At 37.2% G+C, this 22,351-nt stretch overlaps 1 protein-coding gene across 4 annotated transcripts in view; it reads right to left on the reverse strand.

Annotated features, from left to right (window-relative positions):
* ttll11 (tubulin tyrosine ligase-like family, member 11) overlaps positions 1 to 22,351 on the reverse strand; it is a 220,687-nt gene that overhangs the window by 96,286 nt on the left and 102,050 nt on the right. For all 4 annotated transcript variants that reach the window (XM_043720260.2, XM_043720262.2, XM_043720259.2 and 1 more), the window contains exons 5-6: positions 14,594 to 14,689; positions 7,241 to 7,359 (exon numbers count right to left, since the gene is read on the reverse strand). In XM_043720260.2, coding sequence (XP_043576195.1) covers positions 7,241 to 7,359; positions 14,594 to 14,689 — 215 coding nt within the window. The remainder of the gene's footprint in view (positions 1 to 7,240; positions 7,360 to 14,593; positions 14,690 to 22,351) is intronic.

The raw sequence follows: 22,351 nt of genomic DNA on the forward strand, positions 1-22,351 counted from the left end.
CAGACAATCCCATCATTCCAAATTGGCCACCATTTTGTTTTCCTGCTGGCAGGACCTTTTCTTTCCACTGGGGTCTAAGTAGCTGTTTGCAGCTCAACACTGCTCGGTGAACAGTCTCCATGTCAACCACTCCCTCACCTATTGTGTTAGTGTAACACTCTTCCTTGGCATTGTCTGCAGCCCAAGGCCCCATACAATTGACCTCCACAATGATTTTGGTAAACTCCTGGATGACTACTCCCCTCTTCAGCCGTTGGCTGCAGCCTGAGTCCTCTCATGACTGCCACTCTTGGCTCGTTCCCTGGTGCATACTGTTCTTCCCTGGCGTCCTTGCAACCACTTCTCTCGATGTTACCTTCACAACCCCACACAATTGTTTTCAGAGCACAGGTGATGACCTTCATCCCGAAAACAAACACGTGGCATTCGATCACAGTTTGTGGGCCAAATCCCAATTATGATATTTGTGGCTCACTAGAACCATAAATAGAACATAAAAAGGGAACATTCTAAAGTGGGTGCTCTCAGCTCTACAATTGATTTTAGTCTGCCTCCCCTAGCTCTCCTGCGTGGGTCATCTAACCTGCTTTCTTAAAAGGGGCAGCACAAATCCAACGACATACATTACAAGTAGGAATGATCAATACTTGGTTTTCTTGAAGTGTGTGTGATAGAACTGGAATTTATATATTAATGAGGTAACATTCATCATTAATAAAGCTGTTAACAAGCAATAATCTCCCTTTTATGCCATCTCACCACTCTCTAGCAAAAACCTTCTCAATGACCAAAACTCCTTTCAAAAAAGGATTAGTTGCTCCTAACACGTCTTGCTTGACAAGAACATAAGAATTAGGAACAGAAGACCACCTGGCCGTTTGAGCCTGCTCCGCCATTCAATAAGATCATTGCTGATCTTTTCATGTCCTCAGATCCACTTACCCGTGCTTTCACCGTACCCCTTAACTTCTTTATCATTCAAAACATATCTTAACTTAAAAAATATTTACTGAAGTCGTATCAACTACTTCACTGGGCAAGGGATTCCATAGCTTTACAACCCTCTGGGTGAAGAAGTTCCTTTTCAATTCTAAATCTGCTCCCTCTAATCTTGAGGCTATGCTCTCTTGTCCTAGTTTCACCTGCCAGTGGAAACATCTTCTCTACTTCTATCTTATCTATTCCCTTCATAAATTTACATGTTTCTATAAGATTCCCCCAACCCTTTCTTCTGAATTCCAATGAATATAATGCCAGTCCACTCAGTCTCTAATCATAAGCCAACCCTCTCAACTCCCGAATCAACCTAGTGAACCTCCTCTGCACCCTCTCCAGTGCCAGTACGCCCTTTCTCAAGTAAGGAGATCATAACTGAACACAGTACTCCAGGTGTGGCCTCACCAGCACTCTGCAACAGCTGCAACATCTTGTGATTCTACTGCATTTCTTGCCTGAACCTGATTGTACTCAACTGTTAACATGGCTTGTTATTTCTTTGATGTCACCAAGATTCACCAATGTGACTGTAAAATGACTAATAAAGTGAAAATTGAAATATGAAACTGCCAAATAGGACACATTCATTTTCCCACTAATGAACTACTCCAAGATTTTCCTAAGCTAGTTTCAATTTTTATGGTTCAATTGTTTTAATCTTCCAGATAATTATAGTCAAATCAAAGACTTTCCCCACAGTATATAGCTCATCTGTTTGTAAACTATTCATGTGCTAAAATAACTTGGGTCCAATTCTTTGTGGAATTCTTTTCAATGAGTTCAAACTTTGAAATTATTAAAAATAATCATGAAACCCATTATCATGCTTCCATTGTAATTTCCTACTTGACCAACGATTAATAAGAAAATTAGTAGCTAAAAATAAGTTTGACTGTATTGTGCTATTACAAAAGTATTGAGAATTTGTCCACTAATGTAACTGTCTATTTTGAATATTTTAAAATAAAACATTTAGAAACAAGGATACAAGCATAACAAAGAAAACATTATGAACAATTAAAAAATTGACTGTTTTTATTTCTAGTAATAACTCAAAAGTGATAGTACATTCCAATTTCTAACACAAATTCCTAAATTATAGCAGCATTATATCTTGTGATCTACAAAGTTAGTTTGTGCAATTTCTTTAACACAGCATACCAGGTGATATTGAACAAAATGTAACAGAGGAAGAACAGGTTAAGATGAAATAGTTTGGTGTTATCTTACTTTTCAGTTGGTTTATTCATGATACCTGGACAAAAATGATACCCATTTTGTAACCAATAAGATGTTACATTTAAATTAGATGAAAATTAGTTAATTTACTTAAAGGAATATTGAAGTGAAAAGAATATTAGTCAGAACACCAGTAGAACTTTTTTGATAACACTATGATCTTTATTAAGTACCTGAAACAAGCATATTAAAAGCGCAGCAGGTCAGGCAGCATCGAAGGAGCAGGAGAATCGACGTTTCGGGCATGAGCCCTTCTTCAGGAATGAAGAAGGGCTCATGCCCGAAACGTCGATTCTCCTGCTCCTTCGATGCTGCCTGACCTGCTGCGCTTTTCCAGCAACACATTTTCAGCTCTGATCTCCAATATCTGCAGTCCTAACTTTCTCCACAAGCATATTATATCCCTGTTTCAGTTCACTTATGATGCGGAGGTGCCAGTGTTGGACTGCAGTCGACAAAAGTTAAAAATCACAACACCATGTTATAGTCCAACAGGTTTATTTGGAAGTACTAGCTCTTGGAGCACTGCTCCTTCATCAGGTAGCTGTGGAGCAGGATCATAAGGTGAAGGTCTTATGAAGGAACAGCACTCCGAAAGCTAATCCATATAAACCTTTTGGACTATAACCTGGTGTTGTGAGATTTTTAACTCTGTTCACTTAAACAATGGCATTTCACCAGAATAGTTTTTCATAGTGCTGCACTGAAAGTAGCTGAATTTATCTGCTCCATGCCTGAAATGATACTTGAAAACAAAATCATCTGACAATTGAACTGTGGCCTTGATTTTACAAGCTACGATTTTCTATGACATCCCAATAATACATTTGTTATTATTCTTTTGTTGAAATCCACAGCAAAATAAGCATTGTTCCAAATGCATGTATAATATGTGCACAAACAAGGAAACTAATTCTCACAAAAGAGAATAAACATTTCATTTTATCATCTTTTGACATCTATGAATAGTAGCAGGTTTCATTCTATTTCCAATTCAGTCACAGAATTTACAATATGCGAATGGCACACATGGATCCCAATGCAATTCAATTCATATTATGGGTGTCAGCACTTTGAATTGGCTAAGGAACAATGACAGACCTTCTCATTTAAAAAATGCATCATTATCCATTGGGTGATGTATCCTTTCTATCCATATTGTACATACATAGAAATAAAGAACATAATTTTCACTGTTTTTACCACTATTATATAAAGAAGAAAGAGAAGCTTTGGTAAGTTTGTGACACACAAAAATGAAAGAAAAACCGTTAAAGTGGAGGGATAGAAGTTGACACAGTGCTGTTTATTTATTGACAAGATGACAGTTGAACCCAATCTCTCATTCAAGTATTTGTTGCAATAAAGAACCAGAATCATGGCAGGACTTGCAGATCACCCAAAAATTGAGGGAAATGTCAGTTGATTCAGATCTTTTATGTCGTCAATTCCAACATAGCACTGTCATGCCTTGGAACCACATAATCACTTGCTTGTCAAAATGGTATGCGGTGGAATAAACAATAAAGTAGCATTTATAAAATTGCCTTTACAACTTCAGGGCATTCTTAACAGAGAATTTTGAAATGTATTCACAGTAGGGAAACGGAAATTTGGCACAGCTAGGTCTCGCCACCAACAGTAATGATGTGAAGGGCTACATAAATTCTTTTAAGTCATGGTGGCTAGTGATAACTGTAACAGAAAAAAAGAGAAACAAACATATGCATGGCACATATGAACAAGCAACAATCTGCAATTAATATTGAAAAGTATCGATCCTAAAGCTCCACAGGGAGCTTTTCAGTTTCCAATGGGTGAAGACTGTTTTGAAAAATGGTATAAATAGCTACTTTCAGTTCATTTTTGCATGTTACTGGCTTCCTGTGGGAGTTACAAAGGCAAATGATAGCAACCACTCATACCCAACACCATCAGGATTAATCATATTTCTATGTAATTATTAATAAAGAAAAGAAAAGTAAGGCATGCTGCCATGAGATTTTTAACATTCACTGAGGAGGATCATTGGACCTCAATTTAGTATTTCAAGTGAAAGGTGACTACTCTGATTACATTTTTGGAGAACAAGGAGAGAACTTTTTGGGGGGAGTGATACAGGATGAGAGGAAGAGTCATTTGAAATTCTTTTCACCTTCAATATTGATGCAATTTAGAGTAAGTCAGAAAGTGCTAGAGAATACAATGTTAAATCTTCACAAATTATTAAGATATTTGTTATAGAAGACATTTTTATTCTTTACACCTTACTTCTAGGGCACTCAGAAACTACTTCTCTTGATCAAATTCTGTGTGTACATAAAAACTGTACTAATGATAAAAACAAATTACAAACTAATATCCACCAGTGAGGCTATTTACGTTTCAACCTATCACAACAAACCAGCTGCAATAGTCTACTGACAAATTTAGAAGCACAAAGTTTGCATAACAAAGAAGCAACGCAGCTATTAGATCATTTTGTTACTAAATCTGCAATTCCCAAGCTGAAATTGCAGACAGGAAAGTGAGGTAGCAAGTGATTTTTGTTAATGCATATTGAGGCAAGATTCTTGCTGATGAAAGCTCCAGATATTAACATAATGGCCATCTTGACAGACTGCTTTCTCGTTAGCTCAACCTGACATCTCATTTTGGCAATAAGGGACAGAAGATTGACAGGTTGGCTGCAAATTGTTTCCACTAACTTCAGACATTAACATAAATCCTTATCTGATAATCGCATAGAAACATGATTAATTCTGATGGTGTTGGGAATGACTGGTTTCCATCATCTACCTTTGTAACTCCCAGAAGAGACCAGTAACACACAAAAAGAAACAGTTGAAAGTGGCTATTTATACCATTTTTCCAAAATAGTCTTAAACCCCCTGAGAATTTTAGAATCAATGCTTTTCATTACTAATTGCAGTTGCTGCTGGTCTGTATGGAATGTCATGCATACATTTGTTTCTTCTCTTGTTATCCCAAGCTGTCTCATCTCCTGAAGGAAGTGGTACACCACAATGTAGTAGCCAATGAAGAAAACTCCTATAACAAGTAAAGGTGTTTCCATTCATACAGATGGTATTCAATTTGTTATGGATTGCACAAAATTCAAGATAAGACTGCATTTTCAAGAAGATAAAACTCTGAAGACTAGAGCAACAATACTATGCTTCAAATCGAGTAAATGTGAGATCCTCATTGAGCTCTTCCTCCTTTCCAATTTTATCTTGTCCAAGTAGAATCATACGAATGTACAAATTAGGAGCAAGAGTCAGCCTTTTGGCTCTTGAGTCCGCTTTACCATTTAATAAGATAATTGCTTATCTGATGGTAGTCTCAGCTCTATTTTCTTACTTATCCAAGATAATCTTCACTCCAGCACTGCCCTGACTTGCTTGTATATGCATTTTTTTTTTTACACAGAAGATGGTGATATATGGAATTTAGCTGCCGGAGGAAGTAATGGAGGCAGGTACAATTACAACATTTAAAAGACATTTGAACAGGTCCATGAATAGGAAAGGTTTAGAGATATATTGGCCAAACACAGGCAATTGGGGCTAGTTCAGCTTGGGAAACATGTTCGGCGTAAGAACATAAGAACAGGAGTAGGCCATCTGGACCATCAAGGCTGCTCTGCCATTCGATCTTTCCGTGGACTCAGCTCCATTTACCCCCTTACTCACCATAACCCTTAAAATTCTTTACAGTTCAAAAATCTATCATTGTCTTAAAAACATTCAATGAGCATGGACGAGTTGGACCAAGGAGGTCTGTTTTTGTGCTGCGTGACTCTGACTCTATAAGCCACCTTAACCTGCAATTCAGTTTCTTCTTGGGCAAGGACCATGAGCTAGAGCAGATCAGATCCCGCTTGAAGTTGTGAGTTCATAAAATAATACCATTTTTACGAAAGACCTTAAAAATACAAACTCATATTTATGATACTAGATGTTGATTTAATAAACAATTTAATAATTACATACTGAATGTTATGCTGTTTTGTTTCTGTTGATGTTTGGAGTCATGTAAATTTCCAAGTGTTAAAATAGTGTCGTATTGTAAAAATAGTATATAAACTTTGTATTAAATGATTACCTGGAATGCCTGTTCCAATATGCTTTTAGTCAATATAGAATGGAAATTTAAGACAGAATATACAGTTAGTTCTGCTATAATGCGTATTTCTTCAATGCGAATTGGCTTTAACGCGATTGAAGAATTTAGACCGTTATTTGTAGAACGAGAACTTTCCTTACCTGTATTGGCTATAATGTGATTCCAGTCCCATGAGTTTCGATTGCATGGCTATTGCGCGATTTTCTTATACCATGAGATTGCATAAGAACAGAACTATCGCGTTATGTCAGATCGACTGTGGTACATAAAGAACTTAATAAAAAAAGTTTAAAAATTGATGGTCACTTGTCTTCAGATGGTATTTTAGTAGTTACCTTTTTACTATACACTATTCTGTCAAGCTTAACCATAAGTAACAATCTTCTTCATCTGTTTGCATTAGGAAGTTATTTGCAACAGCTATAGAATTCTGTAAAAGAATGAACAACAGCATAGCAAATGTCTGGACGGTCTGGATACACAGGGCATCATCTGATAATGTCATTTTTGTAACATTAGGTAACCTGATGTGCAATTTAGCATATGATTTATTCCATGTAAATTCTTGCAACATCTACTATTAGATCCGATGTAGCCCAAGATGAAGTAATACAGCAAGAACTGATATTCATCAATAATACTTAATAATCTGGGACTTCAAAATTTTGTCTTGTCTTTGCTATCAACTAGTAGCAGTTATGGGCTGTTCTGGCTCCACCTAACCCCAAACTCAAGGGAAAATATTTTAAGTTGTGATGATAAAATTGTATTAGCTGTGAACAAAGAAAAAATTTGTTCCAAATCCTGCAGTGTTCAAAAGAAATCAAGAGCCTATGATTAGGAAAATGAACATTTAAAACAAAAATTACACACTTACTGATGACGATTGTTTTTTTTAAGTGCTGGATCAACCAAACAGAGTGTATCTCTAATGATGGCAACTTTTATTTCTTCATCCACAGGACTAGCAACATATTCAAAGAGTCCAGGAGAAATCTGTGAAACAAACAACACTTCAAAACCACACTTCAGCAGAGGCTTCCTAAATTCTACATTACACCACAAATCTTTGCAATGTTTTCTCACATCTCATCTTTAAAAACAGTTCACAAATAAGCCACAGTTCTTGGACAGAGTAACAATATTTCAAAGTTATAATTTCAATCCCTCGAACTCACATAGTGAAGTACAAAAGTACTTAGAGCCAGATTAAGGAAGATATTTTGTTATGATCCCAGCTGCTATTACTACTAGATAAGGCAAATTCCAGACTTCAATCTCGCTTGATAGATCACATTTTGTGCTTTTATTTATTTAATACGATGGTGAAACACATGAAATGTGGCAAATTTGGATTCAACAATAAAAATTGTTTACTACATAAAAGAAATGAAAATAAAAAAACAAACTATTTACAAATAATGCAATTCAAAAGATATCAAAACCAAGTAAAATAAATTTTCATCTATCCCAATGCTATCACTTTGCAATGCTCAAATGATATCTGTAGGCTTGACTTAATGGTTTATTCCATATTCTGATCTTGACAGTTTGATAGCCTTTTCCTGATTAGTCATGTAACTGACCCTAAATTTTCTTAGCTTCAAATAACTCCTCCAGTGTTCTATCCGAACACTTCTGGTCTGGAACTTCAAACTAAGCCCTTATATTGAGGTAACCTTTTTTTTAAAACCCTGGTTTGAATTCGCTCTTTTTTCCAGGAGAGACTTTCTTACATCTAACTTCAACCAGGCTATCTACAAACTGAAATAACAAGCTTTCTATACTCTGGGGTTTTTCAAAAGCAAATGAAAGCCCGGACTTTTCTAAGAAGAAAGCAAGTTAATGTTTTTCAATGTTTACGATGTCCAGTTGTCCAACTGTAACCACTCTCATAATGCGAACCTATTTCCATTATCACTCCAAGAATGCATTCTCATACTGGTTTAAAACTCCATCAACATTGGCAAATTAATGATTAAAAACCTCTCATATGCACACATCAAAACCTAAATGCATTCATTCAAAATCCCAACTTCAAAATAAATGCTATGAACATATAAACCAAACACCATACATCACACCTCCCTGCGAAGAAAAATGAAAATATATCTTTAAGAGGCATTTTCATTTCCCATCAAAATATTATCTTAACACCACTTTTATATCACATTAACAGAAGTGACATCCACTAGGATCATAACACAATCTATACACTTGTCTTGATGCCTCAGGAATGAGGGTACCAAATTAGGTAATGCAAGTCCCAATCTAGGAGTTTTAAACGTAAATACCTCAAAATTTTGAAATAATTTGTTAATTTCTTTTAGACCAAGCTGTGAAGTTCAATCTCAGTAACATTTTATCACATGTTCTCCCCCACCTCCCACCACCCGTCACCCCTCCAAGACTAAGGCATAAATGTCTTTCTTGGCTGGATTTGGACTTTTGCATAATTTACAATTAATATTATTCATTTTCCATTACTGCAGTCCCTTCCTCAATAAACCTTATGTAATTTGATAAAATGTATTTGCTCACTGAAGATTTTTTAATTCTGACATGTATAAACCCTCCTTTTTCTTTTAAGTTAGCAAAGAATATTTACTTTAGTGCTTTCAGTGCTGCCTTGATAAATAAATAGGGTGAAATATCAGGGCTGGGTGATGGGCATCAATTTCAAGCAATGCTTATGTCAAATAAATCCTTAATCCAGGCATTCTTTTTGCTTTTTCTCAGATGTTTTCAACACAGTCTCATTCCATCTGACCAAATTAAATCAGACAGTATTGTCAAATGAACTCGGCTGAGATTTAATCAAAATACACAAATTGCAATCTCTCAACATCCAATTAAATATATATTTCAGGGATGGCCGAAAACCCTAAAATTAAGTCAAGAAAATATTGTTCAATTTCAGTTAGCAAAATAAGTTATGGCACTATACCCACCATTTGCTAGAAGGTGCACTCCATTATGTTACACCGCATTCATTTGATTAACTGAATTCATGGGCAAAAGTGTTGAAGAGCAGTACACAGCATCCTTAATCTTGCAATCGATTTACAGTTCAGATATGAACCAAAGTAAAACAGGTAGAAATGCTATATGAAAGGAATATATGCCTCATCTGAATAATGCCCGGTTTATTTAATAATGATGTCTCTTCTTATATAATGCGGACTGTTACTCCAGACAGGATTTCTGTATAAACAGCAGTTTCACATGATAGCTTCACAGGTCTCCATAGCAACAACAGCATGAATTAAAACTAAAATAATTTTATGTGCACAATACTGGGCAGTTAGGCATGCAACATTCATAAAGGACATTAGGTGAATAGTCCTTACTTGCAATGGTAACTGCAGAATCATGTGGTACATTTTAGTAATGGTGAATATTAGAGAGAACCACAGATCAAAGCATTAATTATAATGCATAACGGTCATTCTGCTAAAACGCAATGGTTGTGTTCTTGTGCAACCCCGCATTACAGAAAAATTGCGCTTTAGAAACAGTGCTTAAAGTGTTGGCAAGATAATTGCGTTACAGCTAACATACATTTTAAAAATGTGTGCTTTAGAAACAGTGTCCCTAATTTGTCAATTGCGTTAGCGAATTTGTGTTAGCAAAATGTGTGTTATAACAGAACAGCCTGTACTTCATAACTACTTATGATCAAGAAATGTTGAAACATATTAATTGATCACAAGGTGAATTATTCAGTATCTTCTTATGCTACTCATTTAAAAAAATTTGTAAACCATACATTTCTAAACCTTAAGTTAATTTACATGTAACTCTGCTTTATGATTATGCAGCTTTATGATTATGCAGCTCTCTACTGTGTATTAGAGCAAAATTGGTTCTACCAGCAGACAGAAAACATTACTCTACTACAGAAAAAAAGAGAGCTTTTGATGTTTTTGCATTTTCCAAGGAAGGAGTAGAATTTTTCTGCCTGGAATAAACAGAACAATAAAAATTTAAACTTAATGATGCTACACAGGCATCATACTCTTCTCATTATGTAAGGTCACATTCACAGTGATAACTACCAATAAGGGTGCCTTCTCTTGGAATCCATGACAAAACAGTGAAAGAACTGCAGGTGCTGGAAATCTGAAACAAACAGAAATTGTTGGAAAATCTCAGCAGGTCTGGCAGCATCTGTGGACAGAAACCAGAGTTAACATTCCAGGATCCAATTGCTGAGATTTTCCAGCAATTTCTGTTTTTTTGTCTTGGAACCATCCCTAGCATTGATGTATCAGGCTTAGAGTAACAATTGGATCCCAGGAGCAGTTCATGTCAGGTCACACAAAAATGCTTTGAATGCAGTCTGACCTTTTGCACCCAAAATGGGGAGGGGAAAAGACAAAGTGCCTCAATTCCATCAGTGGAGCTGTTGTGATTCTGTGGAGATGACTACATTACTTCTACACATGGATAAAGTGCTTAATATATGGGGTACAAAGGCAAAATACTGCACACTTGAAACCTGAAATTAAGACTGAAAAATCTGGAAATACTCTGCAGATCTGGCAGCATCTGTGTCAAAAATGTTAATATTCAGGTGGATGACTTATTGCCAGAACTATACTTATATCCTGGTGTGAAAGCATATAGCTACACAAGCAGCAAAACTTGCAAGGAATGTCCCTTTCATTATTACATGATTTTAAGCATGTAATGTATTTAAAGTGTTTTTCAAACTCAGCATTTTTAAACTTTAATTTTAATTCATATGCAACAATACTGTGGTTATACAGAAATATAATATTCATTATAATAAACTGTTCCATATTTTCCATCTCAGAAACATCAGCACCCAGGCATGAAATATAAGAAAAGCAGAGATGCTTCACAAATTTTGGAGGGAAAGACCAAGGTAAAAGATTGTTTGGCAATGCAAATCAAAACATAAAAACATGACCAAGTCCCTAAGGTTAAAGCTGTAAGTCAATGGTATGCCTGTTGTTAGTACACCTTGTTTTTTACTAACTGACCTTTTAAGTAACATTATTGACAGAAGGCATTTCTACATGTGCTACTGTCAATGAAAAAAATTGTCACCGTATTAATTTTCACATTTCACAGTATAGATCAAAAATCTAACAGCCAAGCTAAATAAATAGCAATTTGTTAGTCTGAAGAGGAACACTAGAATCAGCATACAACATGAGAACTTGTAAATTGATTTCACACCAATATTCATTTTTGCATATGTTAAAGCAACAGGTAATGAGAGTAGACTGTTACTTTTGATGACATGTGAGCTTTGTTCAGCTTCTTGTGCTGACATAATGAATCTAATACCTGCCAAAGGGATTGTTCAAAAGTACATAACCTTTACAGAACACCTAGATTTGTTAATATTGTGAGAAACCATTATGATTGTTAAATTGTAACATTTCTGAAATGCAACCTGTTCTGTACATTAAAAGCACAAACAAAAAATATTGGAAATATTCAGCAGGTCAAGCAGCATCTGTAAGGTGAAAGGGTGTTAATGTTTCAGGTCAATGACCACTCAAAATATTTCAGATTTCCAGCTTCAGTAGTATTTTGATTTTGTATATTGCTGTATTCCAATAATTTAACATTTTTGAATGTATACTGTATGAATATACACAATAATTATGATCTACTACCAATTACATTGCATCCTGTTTGAGCACAATATACTGTGCCATAGTACAATGTGATGTGGGTCCATGCTAACAACACACTCCACACTGCTGTTGAAAGAGTAGGACTTATCACAAAGGTATACATCATTTTTGGGTAACCCACTGATTTCAGTAAGGCAAAAGTTTTTTTGTAGCAGGTAACATACTCGGCTTCCAATCTGGAAAAGGCATATATTGCGTGGTGATCACGAATATTAAATGATGAAGTATCCAAAAAAGAAAAAAAAACTTCCCTTAAAAATACTTAAGTAATAAGTACTGTGCGATTCTTAATGTCACTAAACAACACCTAGAGCACAATCGTTGCTTTAGAAAATTTTAGAAACTAAAATTATAGCATTTTCAATTACTATTTGGGTCAAATTCTACATAAAATCTCTGTACAAAAACATAATAATCATATTACAGCAAACATTCTAATCCTCAGTCACATTCAATTTATTTGCTGTTGTAACATGATATACACAGGTACATATCATTCAGGAGCATAAGCTTCTTTGAACAATTCAGATTTCTTTGATAAATGGGAATAAGCCTACTCCACTCAAATAAATTGCATTTATATAGTAGATTACATGACTATTGGATGACTGAGGATACTCTGCAGCCAATAAAGTACTTTTGTGGTGCAGCTTCTGCTGTGATGTAGCAATTTAGCAACCATTTTATACACAGCCAAGAATATGATAAAAACATTAGACAATATATTTTTGTGTTGTCGGTACAAGATATAAATAATGGCCACAGTACTGGGATAGCAGCCTTATTTACTTCAAAATCCTGGAGTGGGATCTTTTACTCTTTCTGAAAGACCAAACAGAGTCTTCGTTTAATATCACATCCACAAGATGACACTTTCAACAATGCAGAACTCTTTCAGTACAGCCCTGGAATAGTAGCTTGATTTGCATGCTGAAGTCCAGAATAGGATTTGAGTGCAGAATTTTCTGGGGGTACAGGGATCAGTGCTATTCACTGACATTTTCAAACCCTGCATGAATTAAGGCAACCATCTTACGTTTGATTCTTTTTCAAATTAGCCTAGCAAGTCTACTGGAATACTTTACATTAGGAGTGGAATTTATGGCAATATTTCATAATTTTTACTTTGTAAAACTTTTGTTGTGTTCCGCTGTACCAGCAGACGGTTTTATAACTTGAAGTGACATGTAGAAGTTTCCCAAGTAATAAATATCTTGCGAAGTAAGATGTTATGACTGAGAAAGGGTAAATCAGTCCAATCTAGTGCATCCACACAGAAATACCCTTAAGTCCTTACACTACAACATCTGATTATTTAAATTAATTTTTTTGATATGTTTTTCCTTCTTTATTCAATCTGAAATTCAATCCATTTCAAATATTGACCATTTCTTGTGCCAAGAAGGATTTCCTGAGATCACTGAAATTTTCCTTTCACTAATTTCACCTTTGGTCTGAGTTAATTTTAAATAGTTTTGAAATTTACTTTTGTATGCACCTCTATGAAGGTTACCCACTATGTCTTATTTCTTGGCTGAAAATTACAATTGTCTCCAATTCTTTTCTTGTATCTTAAACATTGAACACTGGTGATCAGATTTTGTAGTTTACGTTCGCACTGCCTTTAATGCTTCAGAATTCCTCTCATATCATGGTGACCAAACCTGGACACAATAGCGGCGATATAATCTGATCAGAGCAGTGTACAATTTGGTCGCAACTTTCATTACACCATTTTGATACTGCAGTCAGACATTCTCAACTGAATGCTTTCCAATAACTTTTTATGTTGTATATCAAGTGTACCAATACTCCTAGGTCCCCTTTCATTTCCTATTTTATTACTTCAATGCTTTGCCTATTTCCTTCCAATGTATAGTACTATATTCTTCTCTATTAATTTGAAGTCAACTTCATAAAAACACAAATGCAAAGAAGTTCCGTAAAATCTGTAGCCAGTTATTTCAGAAAGTGCCTATATTCTTGGGAAAAATAGCCTGATGAATATGGTAGGTGTATTACAATTGCTATCTTGTTGCAAAAAAAGCATGGATTCAGACAAAAAGAATGTTATCTTCACTGTATGTCTGGACTTACAAATTGAACAACTATTTTCAAAGTATAACATTGTTTGGTTACAATGATAAAAGTGGTTCACAAAATAAATTGAAATTTCACAGACAGGGTTAAAGAACATGCGATATTGGTGTCACAAAATATGGTTGAGATACATAATAGAAACATGTGAAAGGAAGTCTAAATTCACTAAATTAAAACTTTCTCTGCTCTTCTCATATTAGCATTTGCTCTCTCAACTAATAGCACCAAAATTAGTTAATTTTGAGAAAACATGTGACATTGAAGATGATAGCCAACCCAATGTATCTGTCACCTTAACCAAATTACATCTTCACTTTTTCTATGACTGATTTGAACTCTTGTTTTAAGAGTTGAAATATATCAATTTGAATAGTATCTTAGTCAGCTATGCCAATGTTTTTCTTCAATGTGTTAAGGCAAACATTTTAATGCGCCAATGGCTCCAGGCCTCTTACCTCCTGTTCATGTTCTATTCTCATGCTGGGATTGGCATTCACCTCCAATAAAACAGGCTTCATGTTTTTCATCAGAAGTATATCAAATCCTAAAATCTGTGTAAATAATAGTACAATTCATTAGAGACCATAAAATTTTAATATTTCATTTTAGCCATTATCTTCACTTTCCATTTATAATTAAATGCAGGAGACTAGAGGTTGTAATATGATTAGGTTTAAAGTTCCATTAGAAAGAGGAGGGAAAAAAAGCATAAAAATAAAATCAGATTAGAGTAGGGCAAATTTTAGAAAAATTTAACAAAGTGAGGTGAAATAAAATGAGAAACTGGCAAGCCACATGATAAAAGGGAATCAATGTCAAGTTTCAAAATGCTGTGCATAAAGATAGTAAACTAAAATTTAAGAGGATACTAAGTGACAACCACAAAATAGCCTAACACTAACCTTTGACCTTAAATCTATACCCCTTGATTAATGACGCCTCTACTAATGGAAAAAAAGCAGGCAGGGACAAGGTAGGACTAATAAATTAAACTGCATTTAGTTCAATGCAAGGGGCCTAATAGGGAAGGCAGATGAGCTCAGGGCATGGTTAGGAACATGGGACTGGGATATCATAGCAATTACAGAAACATGGCTCAGGGATGGGCAGGACTAGCAACTTAATGTTCCAGGATACAAATGCTACAGGAAGGATAGAAAGGGAGGGAAGAGAGGAGGGGGAATGGCATTTTTGATAAGGGATAGCATTGCAGCTGTGCTGAGGGAGGATATTCCCGGAAATACATCCAGGGAGGTTACTTGGCTGGAACTGAGAAATAAGAAAGGGATGATCACCTTATTGGGATTGTATTATAGACCCCCAAAGAGTCAGAGGGATATTGAGAAACTAACTTGTAAGGAGATGTCAGCTATCTGTAAGAATAATAGGGTAGTTATGGTAGGGGATTTTAACTTTCCAAACATCGACTGGGACTGCCATAGAGTTAAAGATTTAGATGAAGAGGAATTTCTTAAGAGCGTACTAGACAATTTTCTGATTCAGTATGTGGATGTACCTACTCGAGAAGGTGCAAAACTTGACCTACTCTTGGAAAATAAGGCAGGGCAGGTGACTAAGGTGTCAGTGGGGGAGCACTTTGGGGCCAGTGAACATAATTCTATTCATTTTAAAATAGTGATGGAAAAGGATAGACCAGATCTAAAAGTTGAAGTTGTAAATTGGAGAAAGGCCAATTTTGACAGTATTAGGCAAGAACTTTCAAAAGCTGATTAGAGGCAGATGTTTGCAGGTAAAGGGACGGCTGGAAAATGGGAAGCCTTCAGAAATGAGATAACAAGAATCCAGAGAAAGTATATTCCTGTCGGTGAAAGGGAAGGCTGGTAGGTATAGGGAATGCTGGATGATGAAAGAAATTGATGGTTTGGTTAAGAAAAAGAAGGAAGCATATGTCAGGTATGGACGGAATAGATCGAGTGAATCCTCAGAAGAGTATAAAGGAAGTAGGAGTATACTTAAGAGGGAAATCAGGAGGGCAAAAAGGGGACATGAGATAGCTTTGGCAAATAGAATTAAGGAGAATCCAAAGGGTTTTTACAAATATATTAAGGACAGAAGGGTAACTAGGGAGAGAATAGGGCCCCTCAAAGATCAGCAAGGTGGCCTTTGTGTGGAGCCACAAAAAGTGGGAGAGATACTAAATGAATATTTTGCATCAGTATTTACTGTGGAAAAGGATATGGAAGATATAGACTGTAGGGAAATAGATGGTGACATCTTGCAAAATGTCCAGATTACAGAGGAGGAAGTGCTGGATGTCTTGAAATGGTTAAAGGTGGATAAATCCCAGGACCTGATCAGGTGTACCCAAGAACTCTGTGGGAAGCCAGAGAACTGATTGCTGGGCCTCTTGCGGAGATATTTGTATCATCGATAGTCACAGGTAAGGTGCCGGAAGACTGGAGGTTGGCTAACGTGGTGCCACTGTTTAAGAAGGGCGGTAAAGACAAGCCAGGGAACTATAGACCAGTGAGCCTGACCTCAGTGGTGGGCAAGTTGTTGGAGGGAATCCTGAGGGACAGGATGTACATGTATTTGGAAAGGCAAGGACTGATTAGGGATAGTCAACGTGGCTTTGTGCGTGGGAAATCATGTCTCACAAACTTGATTGAGTTTTTTGAAGAAGTAACAAAGAGGATTGATGAGGGCAGAGCAGTAGATGTGATTTACATGGACTTCAGTAAGATATTCCTCCATGGAAGACTGATGAGCAAGGTTAGATCTCATGGAATACAGGGAGAACTAGCCATTTGGATACAGAACTGGCTCAAAGGTAGAAGACAAAAGGTGGTGGTGGAGGGTTGTTTTTCAGACTGGAGGCCTGTGACCAGTGGAGTGCCACAAGGATCGGTGCTGGGTCCTCTACTTTTTGTCATTTAGACAAATGATTTGGATGTGAGCATAAGAGGTACAATTAGTAAGTTTGCAGATGACACCAAAATTGGAGGTGTAGTGGACAGCAAAGAGGGTTACCTCAGATTACAACAGGATCTGGACCAGATGGGCCATGGGCTGAGAAGTGGCAGATGGAGTTTAATTCAGATAAATGCGAGGTGCTGCATTTTGAGAAAGCAAATCTTAGCAGGACCTATACACTTAATGGTAAGGTCCTAGGGAGTGTTGCTAAACATAGAGACCTTGGAGTGCAGGGTCATAGCTCTTTGAAAGTGGAGTCGCAGATAGATAGGATAATGAAGAAGGTGTTTAGTACGCTTTCCTTTATTGGTCAGAGTATTGAATACAGGAGTTGGGAGGTCATATTGCGGCTGTAGAGGACATTGGTTAGGCCACTGTTGGAATATTGTGTGCAATTCTGGTCTCCTTCCTATTTGGAAAAATGTTGTGAAACTTGAAAGGGTTCAGAAAAGATTTACAAAGATGTTGCCAGGGTTGGAAGATTTGAGCTACAGGGAGAGGCTGAACAGGCTGGGGCTGTTTTCCCTGGAGTGTCGGAGGCTGAGGGGTGACCTTATAGAGGTTTACAAAATTATGAGGGGCATGGATAGGATAAATAGGCAAAGTCTTTTCCCTGGGGTCAGGGAGTCCAGAACTAGAAGGCATAGGTTTAGGGTGAGAGGGGAAAGATATAAAAGAGACCTAAGGGGCAACTTTTCATGCAGAGGGTGGTATGTGTATGGTATGAGCTGCCACAGGATGTGGTGGAGGCTGGTACAATTGCAACATTTAAGAGGCATTTGGATGGGTATATGAATGGGAAGGGTTTGGAAGGATATGGGCCGGGTGCTGGCAGGTGGGACTAGGTTGGGTTGAAATATCTGGTCGGCATGGACAGGTTGTATTGAAGGGTCTGCTTCCATGCTGTACATCTCTATGACTCTATTTTCGTATTCACTTTTAATCGTATTCACTTTTAATCTTCACTATTTCAAGGAAAACAACCCTAAACAATACAATCTTTCCTCAGCTCAGACCTTCCAGCCCAGGCATCATTCTGGTAAAGGTAAATCTCTGCTGGTCGCTCTTCAGTGCATCTTGTCATTCCTATAATGTAGTGACCTGAACTGCATGCAGTACTCCAATTGTGTCCTAACTAGCATTTTATACAATGTCAGCATAATCACCTTGCCTTTGTATTCTATGCCTTGACTAATAAAGGCAAGTATCTAGGATTGTGGCAGAGAAGGATGCTTCATCCAGAGTTCTTGCGCTCTGTCCATTCATTTCTTTTCATCCTTTCTTTCTCTCTCATTTTCTTTTCCATTTGTCTTTTTCCTCTTCTGCCAGCAGCCAGGAATGGAGTGTGGAGGATATGATGGCCAGTGGACTGGAATAGTGGTGGCCAACTGCTCTGAGCGGGTGACTGCCAGCAGACCAGAGTGAAGGTCAGCCCACGTGGAAGCTCTTGTAAAAAGATTGTATTTGTCTATCATTTTACTTTATTTCTTATTTTCCTAATTTCATCTATGTGTATTTGCAACGTAGCATAACCTTTCTTCTTTATTTTCTCTTCCTTTTGTATCTAAGATGGTGCCAGGTATTGGCAACATTGTACACCTTTCACTACTCCTGATCTTTTGTAACTTGACTACACATGACAATAAACCTAATTCTAATACTTTCTTAATCACCTTCTTTAGCACTGTCCAGGATCCTACCATTGATAGTGTAATCCTTTGCCTTGCTAGCTCTCCACTAGCACATTACCTTTCAGTTTTCCAGATTGAATTCTATTTACCAAAGTTCTGCCCACCCAAGCAGTCCTTTATATCCTTCTACAGTTTGTCCTCCGAACAACTTTCATGTCTATGCACACTTCTTATTCGTACTTTCTACATTTATTTTCAAATCATAATACACACCACAAACAACAATAGCCTCGGCACTGAGCCCTGTGAAAGCCAAGTAGAAACAGACTTCTAGTCTTAGAAACTTCTCTCAATCATCACCTTCTGCTTCCCTCTTCTCAGCCAATTTTGGATCCAACTTACCCCTTTGCCGCGGATCCCATGTACTATTGTGCTCCCAAACAGGGAGCCGAGCATAAACAACTCAGGAACGTGTTTGTCCCTTTTGTGGTTTTTTTGCTTTTAAGTATATGGCCTCATTTTGATGAGCCTTCCAAGAATCTCCTTCTTCACTGAATAAATGATTCATTGATCAACATTGCAACCTCCCCCTCTTCTATCCCTGTCTCGATATCATCTGAATATCCTAAAACCAGGAATATTGAGCTGACAATCCTGACTATCTTTTAGCCAACTCTCAATCATAGCTACGATGTCCTAAGCACACATGCCTATCTCTACCTTCTGCTCCTCTACTTTATTCCTCCGGTTTCTTGAATTAAAATACTTTTACAAGGCTAAATGGAATGTATCTCATGTCTAGCCTATATTTCCACTGCCTTCCAGACTCACTTACTCATGTTTTAACTTCTAATTCCACCTCAGCTGTCCTCACTTTTGAGCAATTTGCAAGGATCCCATCCCTCTACCAACCTAGTTTACACCAGCCCCAACAGAAATGGTCCCAATCCCAAAGGAATCTGAAACTACCGTCCTGCAATACTTCTCCAGTCACACATTCATCTGCTCTATTCTTCTTTTCTTACACTCACTACCGTATGGCACTGGGAGTAATCCAGAGATTATTATGTTTGAAGTTTTGCTTTTCAATTTCCTCCCTTAAATCTGTTTTCAGGACCTCTATTTTTCTTTCCTCCTATATCATCAGTCCCAACATGGACCACTCCTGTCTGTTCACTCTCCCCCTTCAGCCATTGACTGCGATTCATGGAAACAACATACTATTTTGGAAGCATGTCAATGGCCGTAAAAGTATCTGCCTACTCTCTTAACTAACAAATCCTACACCACTATTGACCTGCCACACATTTCTCCCCACTAGCAAACTGTATTGTGCCATGGTCTATGATCCGGTTGGCCTTCACAGAGGAATGATCAATCCCATTGTTTAAGGCCAAAAACAATTTGCAAGAGAGATATGCAGACTTGAGTATTTCTTCACGGCCTGCCTGTTCCCTTTTTCTGTTTGGCTGTCACCATTCTTTCTGATTGCATTTCTTTAATATGCAGGATGATCATGTCCTGAAACCATGAACCTCTCAGCCTCATAATGCCTCCAGCTGCCATTCAGACTCCAAATTGAGGAAATCGAGTTGCTCCAACCAAAGGCATCTCTTGTACACATGATTGTCCAGACTGCCGAAAGCATCTAGGATTTGCATAGTGCAAGATGTGCCTAAGCTTCCCAGATATAATTCAACTAAATAGAATATGGACATATTACTTCTACTTTGGTCTTGATTAGAGAGATCTTATTCTTGTTTGTATTCAGAGTCCTATTCGGGTCCATCACCAGTCTGTCTGCTTCTCCGCAGTGGTTCTCACCTTGCCCACTCCTTTCTGTGATGCTGACTGACCAACATAGGTCCTCACCTCACATGCTCCTTAAGATACCATTATCTGCTCTTATTAGACAGGAAGATACAACTGGCAACAAATTTAACCTGAGGGTCTTGACGTCCCAGGCGAGGGGCAAGGTGGAAAAGGGGGACCTTCACAGTGACCTCAGCCAGAATTGAACCCAAACTGTTGCTTCACTCTGCATCACAAACCAAATGTCCAATTGATTGGGCTAGCTAACTCAATGCAGTTTCCTGGTAAAACTCAGTACAATTGTGACAATTTTTCCAACATACCACAGTAGAGGATACTGATGGAACAGTTATTAGCACATTGTCATTGTAAGTATCACTTGAAAGTAAACTTGCATCAGATAGGAATGTTAACTTTAGAAATTGAGTTAAGATTAGTGTAGATTGGAGCAGCTTTCAACACCAAAGATCAGCAAATTACTGGACACAGTAAACATAAAATGCAAGGCCAAATCAGAAATAAGTTCTCTCCAGCAGTACTTATACTGGGAGAGCTGATATTTCAATTAAACAACAGAAAATTCAAACCCTGACCCCACTAGAGATAATACTGTATACTGCTGTGAAGCATTATAATGTTCCATTTCAGACTTCAATCACACAATATATAAGGATTCTTTGGGGACTTGACAGGGTACATGCAGAGAGGTTGCTTCATCTTGTGGGGGAATCTAGGACCAGAGTAAAGGGTCAATCAGTTAGGTGGAATTTCTTTTGAGGCTGTGGATGTGTAGAATTTGTTACAGCAGAAGGCTGTAAAGTCTAAACTGAAAAAAAAACTGCTGCTGTAAATCAGAAACAAAAACAGAAATTGCTGGAAAAGCTCAGGTGTGGTAGCATCTGTAGAAAGAAATCAGAGTTAATGTTTTGGGTCAAGTGACACTTCCTCAGAATGGACTGTAGAGACTGGGTCATTAAGCATATTCAAGGCTAGATTGACAGATATTTAATCAGCAAGAGAATCAAGATTTATATGGAAGAGGTAGGAAAGTGGGTTCATGAGAATCAGATCAGCCATGATCTCAATAAATTGAGGAACAGACACGAAGGCTGAACGGACTACTTTAGTCTCTACGTCTTATGATCTTATAACAAAAAACAAATTGTGATGATACTGCCCCTTCAACAAAGTTGTCCTTGGTTTTCTTCAAGAGGGGTCATAAAGGCAGAGATGGCAATATGTCTACAGCTATATACTTTATAACAATAGCAGGGGAGTGGCCAGTTCTCTAGGTTCAGGTTAATTTTGTCCAGAGTATGATTTAGTTTTATTTTAAGCAGTAAGTCAGAAAACTACTGGAAACCAAGAGTAGCAGCTACAGTGAGAAAGGGATTCATGCTTCAACAGAGGTCTTGCCTGAACTTTCTCTCTGAAAAATGTCCTGCCTGTAAGACTCGGTGTTTGAATTAACCTTTTGCCAACGGTGTGCTTATGGGAATGTTGCAGGGATTAGAACGGCTGTTAAGTCATGATATTGTGTTGGGTTATCAAATAAGTTATTCTAAATTCTTTTTTTTAAATTGTTAATGTTTCATTTGTAATGTCTAAATAAATTCTGTTTTGTTTAAACCCGAGTTGTTTGACCAGCTGCATCACTCCTGGAATATCACTTTATATCTGAATAAAACAAAACATTAGGGTCTGGGCTACCTTCTTAAAACATTTTGAGGGGTCTGGTCTGGTCCATAACAACATGGATTAACTGAATAAAACTGATATACTTGGAGCAGAAGTCCAAACAAGGAAATTTAAGATGTACACTTCTTCCTCTTGCAA

This window comes from Chiloscyllium plagiosum, unplaced genomic scaffold, assembly GCF_037043375.1.
Source record: "Chiloscyllium plagiosum isolate Xiang-an unplaced genomic scaffold, Cpla_swu_hap1 HiC_scaffold_21, whole genome shotgun sequence".
NCBI lineage: Eukaryota > Metazoa > Chordata > Chondrichthyes > Orectolobiformes > Hemiscylliidae > Chiloscyllium > Chiloscyllium plagiosum.